A 22,322-nucleotide genomic window follows, 5' to 3' on the forward strand; every position below is an offset into this window, starting at 1 on the left:
TTCGGGATCTTTAGCTGTCAAAAAAGTCCGAACAGCAGCCACTCTGTTTTAACTTTAGTAGTCATCTAAATATAAAACCCATTTGTTTCATTTTTTCCTTTATTTTCTGAGCTATTGGTGATGGTGGGCTAATACAACCATGTCTGTTCAGTCTGGGCTGTGATGAAGGATCAATCTGGGCCAGACAGCTTAGTCAAAGGATTTTGAATAGGTTATGTTGTACAATATGTTTTGTGACACACTACTTATTCTTTGCATAGAGTGGGCATTTCCTTAGCTTCCCTAGCTGCAGAGTTCATGCATATTTGATTGGATATGATACATTCCAGCAAGATCCCGAGGGGATTTTTTTTCTTCAGGTAATGTGAGTTCAGACTGCATAATAAACGTAAACAAACAAAAAAAAGCTGCCTCAAGTAGAATGAATCTATTGCACACAACTATTATGATAAAAGTGTTTCTGTGAAAATAATGAAGGGTAATAAAATGGTACAAAGTGCATCAATGCAGACAATACAATGTCAGACAAGACAGTCAAAAGTAGAATTTAAATTATGTCCAAATGGTGCAGCTGTGTCAATTTCAGGTAGGGCATGATTTAGAAATCAACAGATTTGTTTACAATAGATACAATATAATCCACAGTAAAATATTTTTTACATACATTACCACTATGTTTCCAAATAAACATTTAAGTGCATATTGAACATATTTAACCCAGCAGTTTTTCCTCTTTCAATATTACAGTAAAATATATATATTTTTAGAAACATGCTAAGATTGCCTAGGTCACATATAATTCCATTTGTTGTGCGAGAGGACTTACCAGAATAACGGAGTAATAAAGTTTTACAAAATACTCTTGGGACTTTTCTAAGCCAAGTCTGAAGAAGTGAAGCTGTGAACCTCAGCGATTACAGTATATCTGTTTTGTCTGATCAGCAAGGACGAAGTAAAGTTTTTGTCCGTTTGATCAACCTACGTGTGTGTGGCCAAGCAGTGTCGCTGCAAGTTCTCAAAACCTCAGTTGGCAGCCTGACACCTACATAACCACAAGATAAAGCATAGGAACTCAAGAAATATGCTTTCAGTTTATTTGGTACACCACCCTGTTCACAAAAATGCTTCACAGGGCAGTGAGTCACGTGGCCATGGCTTGCTATAATAAAGCAGGCAGACAGGCGTCGAGGCATTCAGTTAGTGTTTGATTGAATGTTAGAATGGGCAAAACGAGTGACCTAAGCAACTTTGAGCGTGGTATGATCGAAAAAAAATCTCACAACATGCTCAAACCTGAGGTATATTGCACTAGTATGGTTGTACAGACATGCTTTGTGGGGGATACTGTTTTAATAAAAGATTAAAAAAAAAAAAAAAAATGATTTAGCAAAACAATATCACTGAAGAGTTATGAATAAAGCTATTTAATGTACTTACATACCATAGTTGTCATTATCTACTATGATTAATAACATGGTTGTCTACATCCTCTGCATACAATTTAAAGTTATACAGACAGGTATGAAAAGTTTGACATTTCACTAGATGTAACTAAGTATGGAAGCATTTTGCAGTGGTCTGCCAGTAGGATGACATCTAAACAGCCAACCAACTGCGGGTACTGTAATTGGCACAGCACAAATTACAGTAACCTCCCCACATTGTGGGTTTCAGATTGACATAAAATGTCCTTGATGTCTCAACATGTCACCCATCAGATCCTTTACAGTCATCTCTATACTAACCCCCCCCCCCCCCAAAAAAAGCACAATTAAAACCCTGCTCAAGAACAATCTCGGTGACAGTGGTAATTTTATTCGATCCATGAACACAAATGTACACAAATTATGTGCACACATAACATAAATAATAGTTAACGTAGTAGAAATGGCCTTTGTGGTGTAAGGCTGATGGGATTGTCATGCCACCTCTTCCATGTAGTCAGCTCCTTGACTCTGGCTGAGCTGAGATACGCTGAGGTCCTGAGTGATCTCATCAAACTGGGGGCGGTATTGAGGGCGAAGAGGAGGAGAGAATAGAAAGGGTGAGTGTGTGAGATAAGGTAATATAGAAATACCACCAAAGACACCTACTAACATAAAATGCATATTTATTAGACCTATTTATGTATGGCATGATTATAGGGAACATGTCAAATTTAGCTAATAGAATGTGCTCAAAGAGCATATAAACGGTCAATTACATTTTGATTCCTATCCCCACCCTATACTGGAATATGCCTCTATGTAAAACTCAACCTAAAACTGTGGTAACTACAAGGGCCCACTGCTGACTAGCTTTACACATATGTAGGGTTGACTGCCTGTTGCCCTTCCTATGACACACAGGCACCGATGACGTGGACGTCAATTAAGGCAGCTCCTCGCGCCGCTCTGATTCAGAGGCGTTGACTTAAATGAGGAAGATCAATTTTGGTTTAATGCATTCAGCTGTGCAACTGACTAGGTATCCCCCCCCCCTCCCACACACACCTACCTTATCGCTGTTGTCGGGTCCCTCGATGGAAACCTCCTCGATCTCTTCTCCGATGCTCACCTCACTCTTGGAGATATCCGATCGATGGCTGGTGACAGTAAACAAGAAACGTGCGGAGAAGGGAAACCCTTTAGATTTATATCTCTCATGGCACAGATAGGGCATGAAACTGAACGAGCACTGAGCAGCATCTAAAAATAGCTAGTGAGATCTAGGGAAGACACAGTACAACGCCCTACATTACCTGTTAAAGTCATCGCCGTAGTCGTCATCTGGCAAAACAAAGAGGGGTATATCAGGATGATACTCTATATATACATAAGTATGTGGACAACACTTCAAATTAGTGGATTTGGCTATTTCAGCCACACCCGTTGCTGACAGGTGTATAAAATTGAGCACACAGCCATGCATGTGCAATCTCCAAAGATAAACATTGGCAGTAGAATGGCCTCACTGAAGAGCTCAGTTACTTTTGACGTGGCACCATCATAGGATTCCAGCTTTCCAACAAGTCAGTTCATCAAATTTCTGCCATAGTCAACTGTAAGTGCTGTTATTGTGAAGTGGAAACGTCTAGGAAAAACAACAGCTCTCCCGCGAAGTGGTAGGCCACACAAGCTCACAGAACGGGACCGCCAAAATCGTATCTACTCGGTTGCAACACTCACTGCCAAGTTCCAAACTGCCTCTGGAAGCAATGTCAGCACAATAACTGTTTGTCGGGAACTTAATTAAAATGGATGTCCATGGCCGAGCAGCTGCACACAAGCCTAAGATCACCATGCACAATGCCAAGCGTCTCTGGAGTGATGAATCACGCTTTACCATCAGGCAGTTCGACGGACGAATCTGGGTTTGGCGGATGCCAGGAGAACGCTACCTGCCCCGATGAGTATTGCCAAATGTAAAGTTTGTTGGAGGAATAATGGTCTGGGGCAGTTTTTCCATGGTCGGGCTAGGCCCCTTAGTTCCAGTGAAGGGAAATCTTAACCCTACAGCGTACAATGATATTCTACACGATTCTGTGCTTCCAACTTTGTGGCAACAGTTAGTGGAAGGCCCTTTCCTGTTTCAGCATGATAATGCCGCCGTGCACAAAGCAAGGTCTAAACAGAAAATGGTTTGTCGAGATCGGTGTGTAAGAACTTGACTGGCCTGCTCTTGACCTCAACCCCATTGAACACCTTTGGGATGAATTGGAACGACAACAGCGAGCCAGGCCTAATAGCCCAAAATCAGTGCCCGACCTCACTAATGTTCCAACATCTAGTGGAAAGCCTTCCTGGAAGAGTGGAGGCTGTTACAGCAGCAAAGGGGGGACCAACTACATATTAATGCCCATGACTTTGGAATGAGATGTTCGACGAGCAGATCATACTTTTGATCTTGTGGTGTATATGAAATAAATACAATTCAAATATGTAACCCACCAAAAACAGCATAATATAAAGAAATAAAACCTGGAATTGGGTTAAGATCATACCCTGCACGGAAGATCCGGTTTTATCATTTATCATTTTCAAGTCTTTGAATCCTTCGTCTCTGGGGTTAGAAGAAGTACCTAGAAAAAGCATTCGAAGGATTTACTCAAGAAGCAAAGAATCCAGAGTAATAGTCAGGCACGTGCACAGATAGAGCCCTATAAAAAAAAAGTGCCCATTTGATTGGTGCAACAACTGCAGTTCGACTTTGCCAGTAGCAGAACAAATTGAAATAAGTAAAGACTAGTTAGCTTGTTTTGACAGCATAGCCTAGCTCACTAGCTAATTTATCGAGCCTACAATAGCGATGATCAGCTGGTATAGCCTACCCCAGTAGTTGTTTTAGCAAAGACACTTAACAAACTTCCTCTCATCTGTGGTTCTAACATGCTTAGACTGCATTGTGTGATGAGCGAGTGTGTTTTTGCAGAGAATTAAGGCCTATGTTAAAAAATAAAATGATTTGGCTAGAGGAGCAGTAGAAGTCTATGACTGGATTTCAGGTTGATTTATTCATGGTATTAAAACCTCTTAAATCCCACGATCACACCGGCGTGATTTAGTGCTTCTAACCCGTTGTGTGTTTGAGCTACAGAGTTCTGGATTTCTTGCATTAGATTCGTCTACTGCTTCTGCCGGAGCTAGAGCCTTGTTCGTGAAAACAGTTCTTCTCACAAAAACGTCTGGAAAGCCTGAACGGTTTCAGCTACAGACTAATGACCCCTCTATGAAAAGCCACACAATAGTCGTGAGAAGGTAAAGGGTTCTTCTACATAGAAGATCATAGGAAAACCCTGGACATATTGTCTATAATACTGTAATAAACTCCAAACAGTGGTCACTGACTAGTTGGATATTCATTTCCCATTGAGCAAACAATTTCTGTACTTACAGAAATGCTTATGAACGCATTTTCTTTTTTTTTAAATCAGGTGTTTGCTTGCCAGATCTTATTTGTTTATTGACATTTGTCATGAATGCAACTGTTAATGTCAAATTGTTTTGTGTTCCACTTGTAGCCCTGGTTGTCCTGAAAAGAAAATGGTAAAACACTTCAATGCGAGGCTAACTATAAGGGCAGAGCAAGCAGATGAAAGTAGCACATTTCAGCTTTTTGCCTGTGTGAGGCCATGGACCAATGAAGTTAATGGGGGGGTAGCACCTGCCCTGCTCTGTGCACGGCCCTGGTAATAGTACTTAACAAAAGTGCATCATTCTGGAGATAAAAGCATCTACTCAACTCACATACTCATGTTAAAATTAGTCTATACAACCCTTGCTACAGTTCATAACACACACACACACACACACACACACACACACACACACACACACACACACACACACACACACACACACACACACACACACACACACACACAACTGCTCTCACCGTTCTTGCTGCCTGAGAGGTCTCTGTGATGGGCTTCTCCTGAGTGGAACCCCCCACCTGCAGCACTCCTCTGTGGGGCCGGGTCCGAATCTGCTGCTCTCCTGGTGGAAAAACAAAAGAAGCAAGGCCTAAGGCTGGAGGCCAAAAACACATTCAACTCATATTCATTGACTGAGGTAGAGGAGACAGGCATGTCATATAAGAGATACTAAGGAGTGTGGCACTGCACAGCACAGAGAGAAAGAGAGGGAGAACAGAGGGGATGGGGTACAAAAGAGAGCGAGAGAGGGTGAGAGAGAAAGAAGATGTCTGCTGTGAAAGAGAAGCCTGCAGCTCACCTGTGCTCCAAGCAGCTCCGTTTATTATCATAGTCAGAAAAGAGCTCGTCCCCATCGCCCTCTGTGTCACTACCCAGAGCAGACAGGCTGAGCCCAGAGAGAGAGAGAGAGAGAGAGAGAGAGAGAGAGTGGAGAGGAGAGACAGGACACACACAGGAGCATAGTGAAGGAAGTACACTCACACAACACACACAGAAATACACACGACAAAAAACACGCACACACATGCAAAGAAAAAGTGGAAAAGTACAAGACCATGAACACCGTATTAGTATAGGTTATTATTTAGAGGTCAATGCCAATGTTACAAACGTTCATTGTTGGTTTCGAGGCAGCAGGCAAATGGTCAGACTTTTCACGGCTTTATCCCTCCGCTAATGGAGGAGTGATACACCAGCACCATGCACACTCACTCATTGAGGCTAGTGCCCCTCCTCATTGGGTTAAAGGAGCGCCCTGAGAGGCTCTCCTCCCTCAGAGAGCGGACGAAGCTGCTTGGGGAGGGAGGAAAGGACACACAGATAAACAGAAAAGAAGAAAGGAACAGGATAGAAAAAAAAGCTGGGCAGGCAGAGGAGAAACCCGAGGGGGGAAAAAAAGACAAGTGACAGCAGAGCAGAGACAGACAGCACAGTGCTCCTAAGTGGAACCAAACTACCCACCACCCCCACACACGCTGGTCCATGTTTCTAAGCCACTTCAGTCATCTTAACAAACACCTCCTTTGTACTTTCAATATGAGTACAGAATACTAAGCTAACAAGGATATCTATTTGCGATTACCTGCTATAGATAGAACAGGGCCGTGTTCATTAGGCACCAGCAAACTACCTGGAATTGTCCAATAAGAAACCCGTGTTTTGGTTTTCCATTGCAAAATGTTTTGTTATGGTGTGCCCTAATGAACACGGCCCTGCATTTCAAACTATTATGAGTCACTGTAGCCTAACTCATTGAGTTTACAGTGAGGACATACTTACTCTTTCTGACCGTTTCTCTTTTCAGAGAGACTGGCCCCTGAATGACTCTTAGCCAGGGGAAGGCTACTACTTCCATACGCAGCATGACAGAGAGCGAGAGAAAATACAGTGAGCAGAGCGGCGACAGAGCTGCACTTCTCTTCACACAATACTTCCTAATGTTGGGTTCTAGCTTCAAATATATTTACTCCTGCTACTGTATTAGAGGAACTTTGTGCATGGAATGTTACTGTGAAAGGGGAACAATGTACACTACAGTACCAAAAGTATGTGGACACCTGCTTGAACATCTCATTCCAAAATCATGGCCATTAATATGGGGTTGGTCCCCTTTGCTGCTATAACAGCCTCCACTCTTCTGGAAAGGCTTTCCACAATATGTTGGAACATTGCTGTGGGGACTTGCTTCCATTCAGCCACGAGCATTAGTGAGGTCAGACACTGCTGTTGGGCGATTAGGCCTGTTTGATGTAGTTGAGGTCACAGTTCTCGGCTTGCCAGTCAAGTTCTTCCACACAGATCTCGACAAGCCATTTCTGTATGGGCCTCGCTTTGTGCACAGGGGCATTGTCATGCTGAAACAGGAAAGGGCCTTCCCCAAACTGTTGCCACAAAGCTGGAAGCACAGAATAGTCTAGAATGTCATTGTATGCTGTAGCGCAGTGTTTTGTTCGAGAGCACCTAAAACGAGACCGATTCAAGACCAAGACCAGAGTAAATATAGTCAGAGTCAAGACCAGAGGGGGGGGCGAGACCGAGTCAAGACTGAGTCAAGAACGAGACCAGGAGGGGGACAAGGGGTCCGAGACCAGGAGGGGGACAAGGGGTTCGAGACCAGGAGGGGGACAAGGGGTCCGAGACCAGGAGGGGGACAAGGGGTCCGAGACCAGGAGGGGGACAAGGGGTTCGAGACCAGGAGGGGGACAAGGGGTCCGAGACCAGGAGGGGGACAAGGGGTCCGAGACCAGGAGGGGGACAAGGGGTCCGAGACCAGGAGGGGGACAAGGGGTACGAGACCAGGAGGGGGACAAGGGGTTCGAGACCAGGAGGGGGACAAGGGGGGGAGACCAGGAGGGGGACAAGGGGTGCGAGACCAGGAGGGGGACAAGGGGTTTGAGACCAGGAGGGGGACAAGGGGTCCGAGACCAGAAGAATGCAAGTCCAATTCAAGACCATGATTGTAATTTTGTCAAATCACCACCATAAGAGTTCAAAACGTCCAGTATTTCTGTGTTCTTATTTCAGAACAGCATATGGATTCTTTAAACATTCTGAATAGTGAATAAATGCATGTTGAGGGAAAACAGAGTCACTCTACAAATGATTACTAACCCAAACACAGTGGGGAACAATGGGCCTTCCACGCCTTCAGAGAAGGGCTAAGGATTTATAAAATAATTATCATTATTTTCAATGATGTTCTGATTTAATCTCTTGAGTTTTTGTTGGAAAGGAAAAAGGGTTAACACTGAAGACTTTGCTGGTCTCTGGGGAATAAATCTAGCTAGCTAAGTCAGCCGGCTGCTAGGCCATCAGAAGATATATAAAGGCATCTGCCATTCAACTGTATAAGTGCAAAATTTTGGAGTGATAGTCGAATCAACCAATCACATTTTGACTTAATGGGTGGGACCTTTATTACAAAAACATGTATGGAAACATCTGCCTTATTAAAGGCCAACAGGTCACTGCGCAAAAGCGAGCAGTAGTTTTCCCACGGTCTAGCTAGCTAGATTTTGTTGTCGGCTAGTTTGCAGCGGCTGCAGCAGGTGTTATCAAAGAGGATATTGTTGCTAATTTGTTAGCTTCTCCCTTTTCAAGAATAACTGTCAACAATAAGTTACATTTTCAAATGATAAGTCATCTGGGATGAGAGGAACAGTTTTTATTTTTATTTTATTGCAGCTAGCTTGCTGATGTTAGCCATCTCTTTGAAAATAACTTGTGTGTGAAATATTGTTGGATTTAAAGTAGAACTGACCACATTTTAGCAACATGAAATCTTATTAAAATCTGTTTATGTACACTCCCACAATCTATAACACTTAGATAAGGTAATTTTCATGTTTTCATAAATCCTTAAAATGTTTGGGAATTAAGTATTGTAATTTGTGAAAACTCTATAGTAATATATAGTGGGAAAGCGGCAATGCGTTTGTACAATTATTAGACACTGCAGCAAATAAAACCAAATAAAAACACCTGTCTTGTCCAGGACCGGAGTCTACAGTCGTGGCCAAAAGTTTTGAGAATGACACAAATATTAATTTTCACCAAGTCTGCTCCCTCAGTTTGTATGATGGCAATTTGCATATACTCCAGAATGTTATGAAGAGTGATCGATGAATTGCATCGATGGCCTGGTGTCTAGAAGGGCAGCAAAGAAGACACTTCTCTCCAGGAAAAACATCAGGGACAGACTGATATTCTGCAAAAGGTACAGGGATTGGACTGCTGAGGACTGGGGTAAAGTCATTTCCTCTGATGAATCGCCGTACCGATTGTTTGGGGCATCCGGGAAAAAGCTTGTCCGGAGAAGACAAGGTGAGCGCTACCATCAGTCCTATGTCATGCCAACAGTAAAGCATCCTGAGACCATTCATGTGTGGGGTTGCTTCTCAGCCAAGGGAGTGGGCTCACTCACAATTTTGCCTAAGAACACAGCCATGAATAAAGAATGGTACCAACACATCCTCCGAGAGCAACTTCTCCCAACCATCCAGGAACAGGCAAAAGTGATAACTAAGTGGCTCTGGGAACAAAACATAGATATTTTGGGTCCATGGCCAGGAAACGCCCCAGACCTTAATCCCATTGAGAACTTGTGGTCAATCCTCAAGATGCAGGTGGACAAACAAAAACCCACAAATTCTGACATACTCCAACTCCATTGATTATGCAAGAATGGGCTGCCATCAGTCAGGATGTGGCCCAGAAGTTAATTGACAGCATGCCAGGGCGGATTGCAGGTCTTGAAAAAGAAGGGTCAACACTGCAAATATTGACTCTTTGCATCAACTTCATGTAATTGTCAATAAAAGCCTGACACTTATGAAATGCTTGTAATTATACTTCAGTATTCCATAGTAAAAAATATCTAGACACTGAAGCAGCAAACTTTGTGGAAATTAATATTTGTGTCATTCTCAAAACTTTTGGCCACGACTGTACACAGACCTGAGCTATAGCCAATCAAAGCTACAGTAGGCCTTTATACAAACAAGCCATTTGCCAAACGGGACTGCCATCATTCACTTTGAACTGGACTGTGTGTTTACAGGCAGTTGCAACAGCGTGACTTTACATCATTAGCACGCGTTCGCCAAAAGCCTTAAAATACACCTGAATGGATTTCTGCAAATATGTAAACACCACGGGAGTCCTCTTACATTTAGGAACTTTATAGTCCTATTGATCAAACAACCATGAAAAGGTAGGCCTAATCCCTCAGTTATGCACAACAACAACAAGATCAACAACTAAATGCTAGCCAGAGCAAGCATAGCAAAAATGTAACGAAGGATCATCAGATAAACCCTAACACGTTTTCTGCTAGTTGGCCGTCAAAATTTAACTGATAAACGATGGGGAATTGTAGCCTCCTCGTCCTTCTGCAGCTTGCCTGCCAATGCATGCTTGTCCAAACCACGCACCCGAGCTAACTGGCTAGTTAGCTACTTCCAGACACAAATGAGAGAACACCTCACTGTTAGGATTTGTGTTCACTCGAACCATTTTACTCGCTGTAGCAACGCTGGTTAGGCTGTTTACATGTCATCTAGAGCGTTCTTGATTAACTATAACTTTTTTGACACCGGTCATATTCAGCGGGTGATGTGCGTTCGTATATTCATCAGTTGTTCTGCGCTTTGGCACACTCAGATGAGAGTGCTCTAAAATCGGAGCAGATAGCCAGAGTGAATTTGCGAACGCAAGAGATATGCTAACAGTCATTCAAGTTCTTGCTAGCTAAGCAAATGAGACCTGCATCTCTAGCTGTGTAGCCACCAAAAAAACGATATGAGAGGAAAAAGTCAGTCAGTCACTCACCCATGCTAGCTAGCTAACATTAGGCTCTGTGTTTTTAGCTTACTACATAAATAGATATGCTAGCATATTAGCCACGTTATGACTGACTTGTGATAATTGCCCTGGCTAGTTTGATTGCATTGACATTCCCAGCCTGAGTTACATTTGTCTGTTTTTGTCCAGAATATTGAGTCATTGAAACTGTTTATCCTAAATGGAGGCAGCAAACAATGTACCAGGCCAGCTGTGATTTACAACCCGATAGCAATATCTTTTGGACTACCAAAAAATGTATCGGTGAATTATATGAATTATGCATTTAATAACTGCATCCATCTATTTTGCCAACAATGTCTTAGTGTACGTCATGGAACAGTGAGTCAAATAGCAAAAAAACAGTATATGATTTCCTATGTTTTCTTTTTAAACGAGTTTTCCTATAGATTTTTCAGATTCACTCTCAAAATAACAATATTTTTTTTAACGAAAAAATACCCAAATTGTGCCCCTGTGCATCCAGGCCCATCCAAGTCTACCCACCTGATGCAAACAGTGCATGATGACAATTGCGCATCACATATACCCTAATAACCAACACTCCAGATTCAACTTTTTTAATACCTGGTTAGCATTTACTGGTAGATATCAGTTGAAACGTCTTCCCTACCCTACCGGCTACCGATGTCATTCCTCTGTGAGCTGCACCATGACAAAACCAGATGAGAGCTGAACACTGTTGCTGCCTGCAAATGATATTCCGCTGATACTAGGCTGTGTGTGTAAATACATTTAATGAGCTTTGACATTGTGTAGGCTACTTTGTGCATGATTTCTCTATTGTACTATATAATTGATAAGTCGCATACCTCCACTACACTACTTTGATATGCATCAGTAGGGATTAAGAAGTTAATAAACGCAATGCCCACGAAAACAAAAGTGGGTATGTGGCTTATACCCTCCACTAAATCACTGGCCCTTTGTGTTTTACAAAAAGTGCTCTCTCCTACACGAGTGACCTGGTATTATGGTTGCTGTTCTTTCAGCATCACCAACCTGTCACACACTGAAGACCTATAGGTTCACCACTGTACTAACCTGTCACACACTGAGGACCTATAGGTTCACCACTGTACTAACCTGTCACACACTGAAGACCTATAGGTTCACCACTGTACTAACCTGTCACACACTGAAGGCCTATAGGTTCACCACTGTACTAACCTGTCACACACTGAAGGCCTATAGGTTCACCACTGTACTATAACCTGTCACACACTGAAAGCCTATAGGTTCACCACTGTACTAACCTGTCACACACTGAAGACCTTTAGGTTCACCACTGTACTAACCTGTCACACACAAGACCTATAGGTTCACCACTGTACTAACCTGTCACACACTGAAGACCTATAGGTTCACCACTGTACTAACCTGTCACACTGAAGACCTATAGGTTCACCACTGTACTAACCTGTCACACACTGAAGACCTATAGGTTCACCACTGTACTAACCTGTCACACACTGAAGACCTATAGGTTCACCACTGTACTAACCTGTCACACACTGAAGACCTATAGGTTCACCACTGTACTAACCTGTCACACACTGAAGACCTATAGGTTCACCACTGTACTAACCTGTCACACACTGAAGACCTATAGGTTCACCACTGTACTAACCTGTCACACACTGAAGACCTATAGGTTCACCACTGTACTAACCTGTCACACACTGAAGACCTATAGGTTCACCACTGTACTAACCTGTCACACACTGAAGACCTATAGGTTCACCACTGTACTAACCTGTCACACACTGAAGACCTATAGGTTCACCACTGTACTAACCTGTCACACACTGAAGACCTATAGGTTCTCCACTGTACTAACCTGTCACACACTGAAGACCTATAGGTTCACCACTATACTAACCTGTCACACACTGAAGGCCTATAGGTTCTCCACTGTACTAACCTGTCACACACTGAAGACCTATAGGTTCACCACTGTACTAACCTGTCACACACTGAAGACCTATAGGTTCACCACTGCACTAACCTGTCACACACTGAAGACCTATAGGTTCACCACTGTACTAACCTGTCACACACTGAAGACCTATAGGTTCACCACTGTACTAACCTGTCACACACTGAAGACCTATAGGTTCACCACTGTACTAACCTGTCACACACTGAAGACCTATAGGTTCACCACTGTACTAACCTGTCACACACTGAAGGCCTATAGGTTCACCACTGTACTAACCTGTCACACACTGAAGACCTATAGGTTCACCACTGTACTAACCTGTCACACACTGAAGACCTATAGGTTCACCACTGCACTAACCTGTCACACACTGAAGACCTATAGGTTCACCACTGTACTAACCTGTCACATACTGAAGGCCTACAGGTTCACCACTGTACTAACCTGTCACATACTGAAGACCTATAGGTTCTCCACTATACTAACCTGTCACTCACTGAAGGCCTATAAGTTCACCACTGTACTAACCTGTCACACACTGAAGACATATAGGTTCACCACTGTACTAACCTGTCACACACTGAAGACCTATAGGTTCTCCACTATACTAACCTGTCACACACTGAAGGCCTATAGGTTCACCACTGTACTAACCTGTCACACACTGAAGACCTATAGGTTCACCACTGTACTAACCTGTCACACACTGAAGACCTATAGGTTCTCCACTATCCACTATACTAACCTGTCACACACTGAAGACCTATAGGTTCACCACTGTACTAACCTGTCACACACTGAAGACCTATAGGTTCACCACTGTACTAACCTGTCACACACTGAAGACCTATAGGTTCACCACTGTACTAACCTGTCACACACTGAAGACCTATAGGTTCACCACTGTACTAACCTGTCACACACTGAAGACCTATAGGCTCACCACTGTACTAACCTGTCACACACTGAAGACCTATAGGTTCACCACTGTACTAACCTGTCACACACTGAAGACCTATAGGTTCACCACTGTACTAACCTGTCACACACTGAAGACCTATAGGTTCACCACTGTACTAACCTGTCACACACTGAAGACCTATAGGTTCACCACTGTACTAACCTGTCACACACTGAAGGCCTATAGGTTCACCACTGCACTAACCTGTCACACACTGAAGGCCTATAGGTTCTCCACTGTACTAACCTGTCACACACTGAAGACCTATAGGTTCACCACTGTACTAACCTGTCACACACTGAAGACCTATAGGTTCACCACTGTACTAACCTGTCACACACTGAAGACCTATAGGTTCTCCACTGTACTAACCTGTCACACACTGAAGACCTATAGGTTCACCACTGTACTAACCTGTCACACACTGAAGGCCTATAGGTTCACCACTGTACTAACCTGTCACACACTGAAGGCCTATAGGTTCACCACTGTACTAACCTGTCACATACTGAAGACCTATAGGTTCACCACTATACTAACCTGTCACACACTGAAGACCTATAGGTTCACCACTGTACTAACCTGTCACACACTGGAGGTCTATAGGTTCACCACTGTACTAACCTGTCACACACTGAAGACATATAGGTTCACCACTGTACTAACCTGTCACACACTGAAGACCTATAGGTTCACCACTGTACTAACCTGTCACACACTGGAGGTCTATAGGTTCACCACTGTACTAACCTGTCACACACTGAAGACATATAGGTTCACCACTGTACTAACCTGTCACACACTGAAGACCTATAGGTTCTCCACTATACTAACCTGTCACACACTGAAGGCCTATAGGTTCACCACTGTACTAACCTGTCACACACTGAAGACCTATAGGTTCACCACTGTACTAACCTGTCACATACTGAAGACCTATAGGTTCACCACTGTACTAACCTGTCACACACTGAAGACCTATCGGCTCACCACTGTACGAACCTGTCACACACTGAAGACCTATAGGTTCACCACTGTACTAACCTGTCACACACTGAAGACCTATAGGTTCACCACTGTACTAACCTGTCACACACTGAAGACCTATAGGTTCACCACTGTACTAACCTGTCACACACTGAAGACCTATAGGTTCACCACTGTACTAACCTGTCACACACTGAAGGCCTATAGGTTCACCACTGTACTAACCTGTCACACACTGAAGACCTATAGGTTCACCACTGTACTAACCTGTCACACACTGAAGACCTATAGGTTCACCACTGTACTAACCTGTCACACACTGAAGACCTATAGGATCACCACTATACTAACCTGTCACACACTGAAGACCTATAGGTTCACCACTGTACTAACCTGTCACACACTGAAGGCCTATAGGTTCACCACTGTACTAACCTGTCACATACTGAAGACCTATAGGTTCACCACTGTACTAACCTGTCACACACTGAAGACCTATAGGTTCACCACTGTACTAACCTGTCACACACTGAAGACCTATAGGTTCACCACTGTACTAACCTGTCACACACTGAAGACCTATAGGTTCACCACTGTACTAACCTGTCACACACTGAAGACCTATAGGTTCACCACTGTACTAACCTGTCACACACTGAAGACCTATAGGTTCACCACTGTACTAACCTGTCACACACTGAAGACCTATAGGTTCACCACTGTACTAACCTGTCACACACTGAAGACCTATAGGTTCACCACTATACTAACATGTCTATAATAGATATAAAGGCTGTTAAGATATGAATGTTTCAAGAAAGGAGTGGATATATTTGGCCTGGCGAAGCAGTTTTATGAGCTGACTGAATGGAAGCTGATAAATATTAGTTTTTTACTCCGCTGGTCTTGGGAAGAAATTACGAGTCCTTACTGTCTGAGACAAGACCGAGGACAAATGCATCCGACACCAAGACAAGACACTCCAGATGTGGTCTCGAGACCGGACTCGAATACTACAACCCTGCTGTAGCGTTAAGATTTCCCTTCGAGATCACGAAAGTAAATAATGTGTCCGTAAAATGATTGCTCATCCACCAAACTGTACAGTTAGCACTATGCATTGGGGCAGGTAGCGTTCTCCTGGCATCCGCAAAACCCAGATGAATCAGTTGGACTACCAGATGTTGAAGCGTGATCACTCCAGAGAACGAGTTTCTACTGCTCCAGAGTCCAATGGTGGCGAGCTTTACACCACTCCAGCCGATGCTTGGCATTGCGCATGGTGATCTTAGGCTTGTGTGCGGCTGCTCGGCCATGGAAACCCATTTCATGAAGGGGTGTGTGTGTGTAAAAGTCCCGGTAGGGTTAAAGCCCCAGCTGCGGTGGCCGTGGGGCCATAGATCTATGTGCAATAGGGGTAAGGGTAGGTCCCGTAGTAGGATAGGTCCCTAGTGGGGATGTGCGACCCATGCGAGATCCCTAGGTGGCGGGTAGGTAGGGTCGGTTCCGAGTGGGGGTGCAAATCCCTCAGCTGGGTTTAAGACCTGTGTGTTACTATATGGAGAAGTTGGCACATCTATATGCTAGCATGGTAGGTTACAGAGAGGTAGTCCATGTAGAAGGACTAAGGCAGGATGTGTGCCTGGTGGAGAATAGGAGGTATATGGGGATATCAGAGATGCAACATTGTCAGTAAGTGGTAACGTGTATGGTGATAGAAAGTTTTCTGAGAGGCAGGCCATCTCCATGGTTGAAAAAGCGAAAGGATATCAGCACATTGTTTGAAAGTGATCCATGTGCATTAGCAGTAGCAATAATGAGAGCGGTTGGTTTATGCCCTATTGGGGCGGGGAACCGTGACCGATTATGTGAAATTAGGTGGACAACTGAGTAACCTCGGTAACAAGTGTTGTCGGGAACAGTGGTATTTACGGTGAGAGATAGACTAAAACCCCTTCCTGTATTACACATTAGTCTTCCGCAACCTGCTGTGGCCCTACCTCAAACTCTGTATGTACTGTAGCTCGACTTTCTCCACATAGACCCAGCCCATCAGAGTTGATTAACGCCCCTGTATTTTAAGATTCTTAAGATATTCTGTTGCACCATTAGCCATGATCAATTTCTATGCTAATATTAACAGCATCCATGTTTTACATTTATCGCTATTACGCATGACTTAAGTGATGGATCATGGAGCAGCACACATGTTCAATAGCGTGTATGACAATCAATCCCCGTCCTCACCAGCCGTAGGTTTTCTGTGGTTTAGGCAGAGGGTCGTCAAAGAACGAGTCGTCCTCGTCTAGGTCCTCCTCCACCTCCAGGTCCAGCCCCTTCTTCAGGCTCGCCGTGGGGCCGTTGTCGTTGTCCCCGGACGCCTCGCTGTGCCTTGACGTCACGTGACCTTGCCCTTTGCCCTTTAGAGAGCCAAAGCGCAGGCTGGTGTCACTGTGGCTGTGACTGACCTCCACGCCCTGTGGGGTACATGTAGGAACAAGACAACACAAATAACAAAAACACACGTTTAAAGTCGCTTCTGTGTATTTGAGCGGGTGCAGCTAGCATTTAGTTGCAAATGGTTAGAGGATTGAAGCGACAGGGAGAGTTAGTAGTGGCACTGAAATATTAGCTATAGGAAAGATATTTTGAGAACTATCCGGCACAAGTAAAGGTCTTGTTAGAGGTTTGGCTAATGGCTTAGCTACGTTAGTCGTACCTACTCTATGAACCATTAAGACTGTGAAGTTGAGCAATTAGTAAAACACATGCACACATGCACACAGCACAGTCAGATTTTCAATCAAAACTGGAAAACACTCATCATTCATTAGAATCAGTCTGGTGATAAGAGCACATTTGAGAGGCTGCGCTGAGATACTGCCAACCTATCTCCCCTGCGCTAATGGTGACACCATACCAAGTAAACCATGGGTTAACAGAAGACTATGGTACAGACATGCCTTTGAAATCAGAACTTCCCTTGGATGAGTTGGTATGAGCCTACCCACTGGGCAGACGTCAATTTAGAGTCTATTCCATGTTGGTTCCACGTCCTTTCATTGAAATTACGTGCAAACAACGTTCATTCAACCAGTGTGTGCCCATGGGTACGGTACACCTGGGTTGTGTTCATTACAGCAAACCAAATGAAAATGAGTGTTCCATACTAGTCCAGCAAGTCCCTCTCTGTTTCAGTAGATTTTCTTATGTTTGGTGCCGAATGAGCACAACCCTTTTCCAGCCTTGCAGTTTACCTTGGCGTCAGCCTTCTCCGCCTGTGCACCTTTAAACCTGGGGATCTGTGCATGAGAACACAGCTATCAGCCTTCTCACACACTCACTACCTCACTAACATTATAGATACTGGGTAGGCCCTAAAGGTGGCTACATTTAGGGAGAATCACATACAGTTTAGTCTACTGACCTCTTCGTCCTTCCGAAAAGAAAGCGGAAAAACAGAGGCTTTGTTTTAACAATCAACATTCTCTTAAAATATCCATGTCATGTATACCCTATGCTCACATCCTGTAAATACAAAGCTAGGTCTCTTAGTTATGATTTCATGTTATGTTATTTTAAAGGCAAGTTCCATAGAAATGAATTGATTCACAAGAAAGCTGTTATGACAACAGTTCACACAAACCGGTATTAAAAGGAATGCAATATTAACGTTGAACAAAGTAAGAAAAAAAGTGATCCTACGAGAAACCACTACAACATACACTGCACCATTGTTTGAATAGTGCCAATGTACCTTACTAGCCGGTGTAGTGCTTTTCTTCTCCTCAATAAGTTGACTGGGATTGTGAATTACATCACTGGTGTCATGGGTGACCTGGAAGGGAAGGACACATTTAACATTGTGTTTCATCGTAAGAAACAGTTCATACGAAGTTCAATCTATGGCACAATCTAAAAAGGAACTCCAAGAGAGTAAAGGTGTCTTACCACACTTCGACACTGACTGAAGAAGCGCTTGTACAAGCCCAGAAACTCCTGGAAGTCTATAGCTACAGAGACAGAGGTGAGACAAAGCATTAGAGCAGATGACGACATTTTCCACGGCTTTGTGTTGCCATGCTTGTAACTATAGCAACCAACACTTTTCAGTTCGCTGCAGCTAGCGACTGGAACGAGCTGCAAAAAACTATCAAACTGGACAGTTTAATCTCCATCTCTTCATTCATGGACACTCTTATTGACGGTTGTGGCTGATTCGCGTGATGTATTGTTGTCTCTACCTTCTTGCCTTTGTGCTGTTGTCTGTGCCCAATAAGGTTTGTAACATGTTTTGTGCTGCTGCCATGTTGTTGTCATGTGTTGCTGCCGTGCTATGTCGTCGTCTTAGGTCTCTCTTTATGTAGTGTCTCTTGTCGTGATGTGTGTTTTGTCCTATATTTTTAATCCAAGCCCCCGTAGGAGTTCCTTTTGTTGGGCCGTCATTGTAAATATGAATTTGTTCTTAACTGACTTGTCTAGTTAAATAAGGGTTAAATTAAATACATTAAATTAAGAATGTCACTTCATTTCAGTCTACAGAACACTTACATTTACTGGAGGCCTTGTCTCCAACTCTATGTTCATCAGTGACAAACTTCTCCAGCATATTCCTGTTATCGGACACACAGACTACTTGTTAAGGAAACTGGATGAGCTGTAGATTCACGTCACAAATAGCATTGTCGTGTCAGCTTTGCAGTCAGGGTAGGTTTCCCCAGACACAGATTAAGTCTCTTCCTGAATGACAAAGCACTTTCAATGGAAATGCATGCTTTTTAGTTCAGGAGTGGGCTTTCCTGTGTCCAGGGAACGAGCCCTCAGTGTTTTGTCATTTTGCTTGAATGACACGGCCCAAACATACTTGTTGAAGTTGGGGAAAACATCTCCAAACACAACTTTCAAGTCCTCTTTGCGTATCCCACCAGTTCTGGCCTGTGAAGCGGAAAGTTTAAACAGAGTAAAAGGCAGGATCTTGGAAGAATCTTGGACATTTAAACACCTCCACAATGTAATCAATGGCAATGGAGAACTTATGAGGATGACCAAAATGAGCACATCTACAAAAAATGATCACCTTGTCATAACAATCAAACTTCTTCCGGGCGTCTGCTATTTGCCTGGGGGATAGTTCCTAAAAAGAGAAAAAAGGAAGAACATTGATATCAGACCGAGAAATCTCTTTACATTTGAAGTTGCATCCTCTTGGGATCAATACAGGTGATCAAAACAAACATGAAATTGTGAGCTTGATGGTTTTATATGTTATATGCTAGTTCTTCATGTGCACCTTCATGGCCCACAGTTCTCTGTATGAATGGGCGAATAGGATAGCTACGTGAGCGCATTCTGCTGATTTGAGCAGAGTATTAAACATGACTAAGAAAGTGGAACAAACTTGTTATGTCAGAATCTCGCTGAACAACAGGAAAACCATTTTCTCTCTCTCAATCGTCTGGGTACATGTACACTAATCGCAAGCTGCCTTCTTTTGACCCAGATAATATTATAATTAGGTCGTCACGGCAAAATGACAACTATGAGTGATACAATTTATTTTCTCTCTGGCAGCTCAGGTCCATTGACAAAATACTTGAAATGTTGTTGTATGAAGGATTACATCTCAATGTGGTCATGTTTGTAGGCTATGTATAATACCTGATTATGAAACAGTTGGTGCTCATTCATAACATTATATATAGATGTAAATGTACCCAAGTGAGTGAGAAGGAAGGCAATGAAGATCATAAGAATTACTACCTTGGGGATGTTTGTGGCTTTGTCCCCCTTACATCAGATAACAGCAGGCCAGAGCAGGGAAATCAGTAGAGCAAGAAAGCAGTCCATTATAATCACAAGTGGGAGACTCCATTCAGAAGAAAATACTTTTTAAAGGAAGGACAGCCATTCAAGAGCGTAATCAAATCAGGTAGACTTCTGGGCAGGGGTGATGTTGTGGATGTTTGTATGTTGTTGTTTGTATGTGTATGTTTTGGATTGTTAATTTTTTAAAATTGATTTAAAATATATATATTAAATACACATATATTACATACAATCTTACAACAAAAAAACTAATCAGGGAGGCTTCAGGTTTGGACAACTGCTAATGTCAGAAGCTCTTTTCTCCACTAGGAGCTTAAGGGAATACGCTAATGTAGTGAATGACTAAACCCATGTATGTGAAATGGCAAGCCCTGTGCAGTGGAGTGTCTTTACCTCTGAGAAGATGGAGGCCTTCTCCTTGTGTCTGCCCCTCTTGACGAGCTCCAGCAGGAGAGGAGTGTTCCTGTTCATATCAGTCTCGGTGATATCCAGCTCACAAGAGACCTGCTCACGGCTGTCTAGGCCATTTAGCTGAGAATAGGAGACACGCGCGCAATAAATTGCATGCCATAATGGTGAATGTAGCACTGACAATTCCAAGTTATTTGACCAAATGCCGGGCCAGCCCTATCCACTGGGAGTAAAACACTCACTGAGTTTATCTCTGGCTGGAAGACAGCAAGCGTGAAGTCCAGGTGAAAGACCTGTAGAAAGTCTATGATGAGGCTGGCCACCAGGCGTCCTGTAAAAAGGGAAGGATATGATCAGCCTCATCATGGAAAGAATAAATCATTGTAATGCATGTTGATTATTATGGGATTAGCAGACTATTGTTCAGACAATCACAGTGGATAATACAACCCTTACCATCCTTTGTATTAAGACATTTCTTCAGGTTTTCATTGACAAGTGGAGTTTTATTCTGGGGGAATGATAATGGGTGGTAGCAGAGGTTATGCAGATGTAAATCATACGCTGCACTGACATCCCAAAAAATGTAAAGTCATTAATAAGAGAAGCAATAAGTAAGCCTAACGTTACACTATCAGGATTCATTGAAAATGCACATAAGTCAGCTATCGTCTTACCTCCACTTTATCCTGTTCATCCATAGCCAGGAAAACAGCAGCGCGCATTTCTGCCTACCGAATAAGAGAAGAGCAAAAGAGGGTGTTAGCCAAGCAAGAGGGCCTCAAGCTGGCCTGAACTACCTAGCTAACGTTAGCTATGTAACAGTACTTGCTAAGTACCTACAAATGCATTGCTTGTAAAATAGTTCGCTATCTAGCTAACGTTAGCTGTTGGTTATCCAATGTTAGAAGGTACAGTAGCTAGCTAGCTATCCCACGACACTAGATCTCATGATGATAAGTCGGTGACTTTCCGGGGTCCAGCTAGTTACAGTACTGTAGCTAGCTAACGTTAGCTAGCTAGCTAGCTACAAGCGGCAACAACAACAACATTCTCAGTCTTTGAACAGTCCTTCGACATATGACTTTACAGTATTAGTAGTTACGTGCCTTTAGTTTGTTCAAGACCCCACTGTTTTCTAGGTTTTGGATCAAAAGATCCCGCAACTCAGTGTCGTCCTCCGTGGCAGACATCTTTCTTTTAGCTAGTCGGCAACCAAGACAACCAAAACAAACACTGGCAGCTAGCTATTTGCTAATTCAGCAACGCAGATTCCAGGAAAAGGTTAAACAACAAGCCAGCACGCGCGATTTGCACCATTCACCAGCATCGTGGCACACGCAATCTTGTCCCTCTTTAGTTCAACACGGAGGGAGTGATGTCAAAATAGTTTGGTGCTGTATCAATTGGTGGATTAGGTT

General features: G+C 43.3%; 1 protein-coding gene across 15 annotated transcripts; it reads right to left on the reverse strand.

Annotated features, from left to right (window-relative positions):
- Positions 1 to 1,793: 1,793 nt before the first annotated feature.
- On the reverse strand, positions 1,794 to 22,166 carry cep43 (centrosomal protein 43). 15 transcript variants are annotated; one of them, XM_071370616.1, is made up of 21 exons: positions 22,007 to 22,166; positions 21,579 to 21,628; positions 21,358 to 21,412; positions 21,144 to 21,232; positions 20,884 to 21,021; positions 20,425 to 20,451; positions 19,742 to 19,798; positions 19,529 to 19,599; positions 19,216 to 19,277; positions 18,616 to 18,677; positions 18,422 to 18,502; positions 17,922 to 17,966; positions 16,912 to 17,141; positions 6,692 to 6,757; positions 6,125 to 6,202; positions 5,712 to 5,798; positions 5,374 to 5,474; positions 3,983 to 4,060; positions 2,741 to 2,768; positions 2,497 to 2,584; positions 1,794 to 2,000 (listed from the first exon to the last, which is right to left on the reverse strand). In XM_071370616.1, exons 1-21 carry the CDS (start codon positions 22,092 to 22,094, stop codon positions 1,920 to 1,922), a joined length of 1,662 nt encoding a protein of 553 aa, XP_071226717.1. In that variant the 5' UTR covers positions 22,095 to 22,166; the 3' UTR covers positions 1,794 to 1,919. The 15 variants fall into 15 exon arrangements, with proteins under 15 accessions (XP_071226717.1, XP_071226716.1, XP_071226715.1 ...); XM_071370615.1 differs by having other exon boundaries at positions 6,125 to 6,205; XM_071370614.1 differs by having other exon boundaries at positions 6,692 to 6,760.
- Positions 22,167 to 22,322: the final 156 nt, after the last annotated feature.

The sequence above is a fragment of the Salvelinus alpinus genome, chromosome 27, assembly GCF_045679555.1.
Source record: "Salvelinus alpinus chromosome 27, SLU_Salpinus.1, whole genome shotgun sequence".
Classification (NCBI taxonomy): Eukaryota; Metazoa; Chordata; class Actinopteri; order Salmoniformes; family Salmonidae; genus Salvelinus; species Salvelinus alpinus.

Coding starts and splice junctions, on each gene's coding strand:
- cep43 (XM_071370613.1), bottom strand. CDS start 22,094: ATGTCTGCCACGGAGGACGACACTGAGTTGCGGGATCTTTTGATCCAA. Junction 21,629..22,006: donor CTTGAACAAACTAAAGGCAC/GTAACTACTAAT, acceptor TTCGGTAGGCAG/AAATGCGCGCTGCTGTTTTC. Junction 6,206..6,691: donor AAGAGAAACGGTCAGAAAGA/GTAAGTATGTCC, acceptor TCCCTCCCCAAG/CAGCTTCGTCCGCTCTCTGA.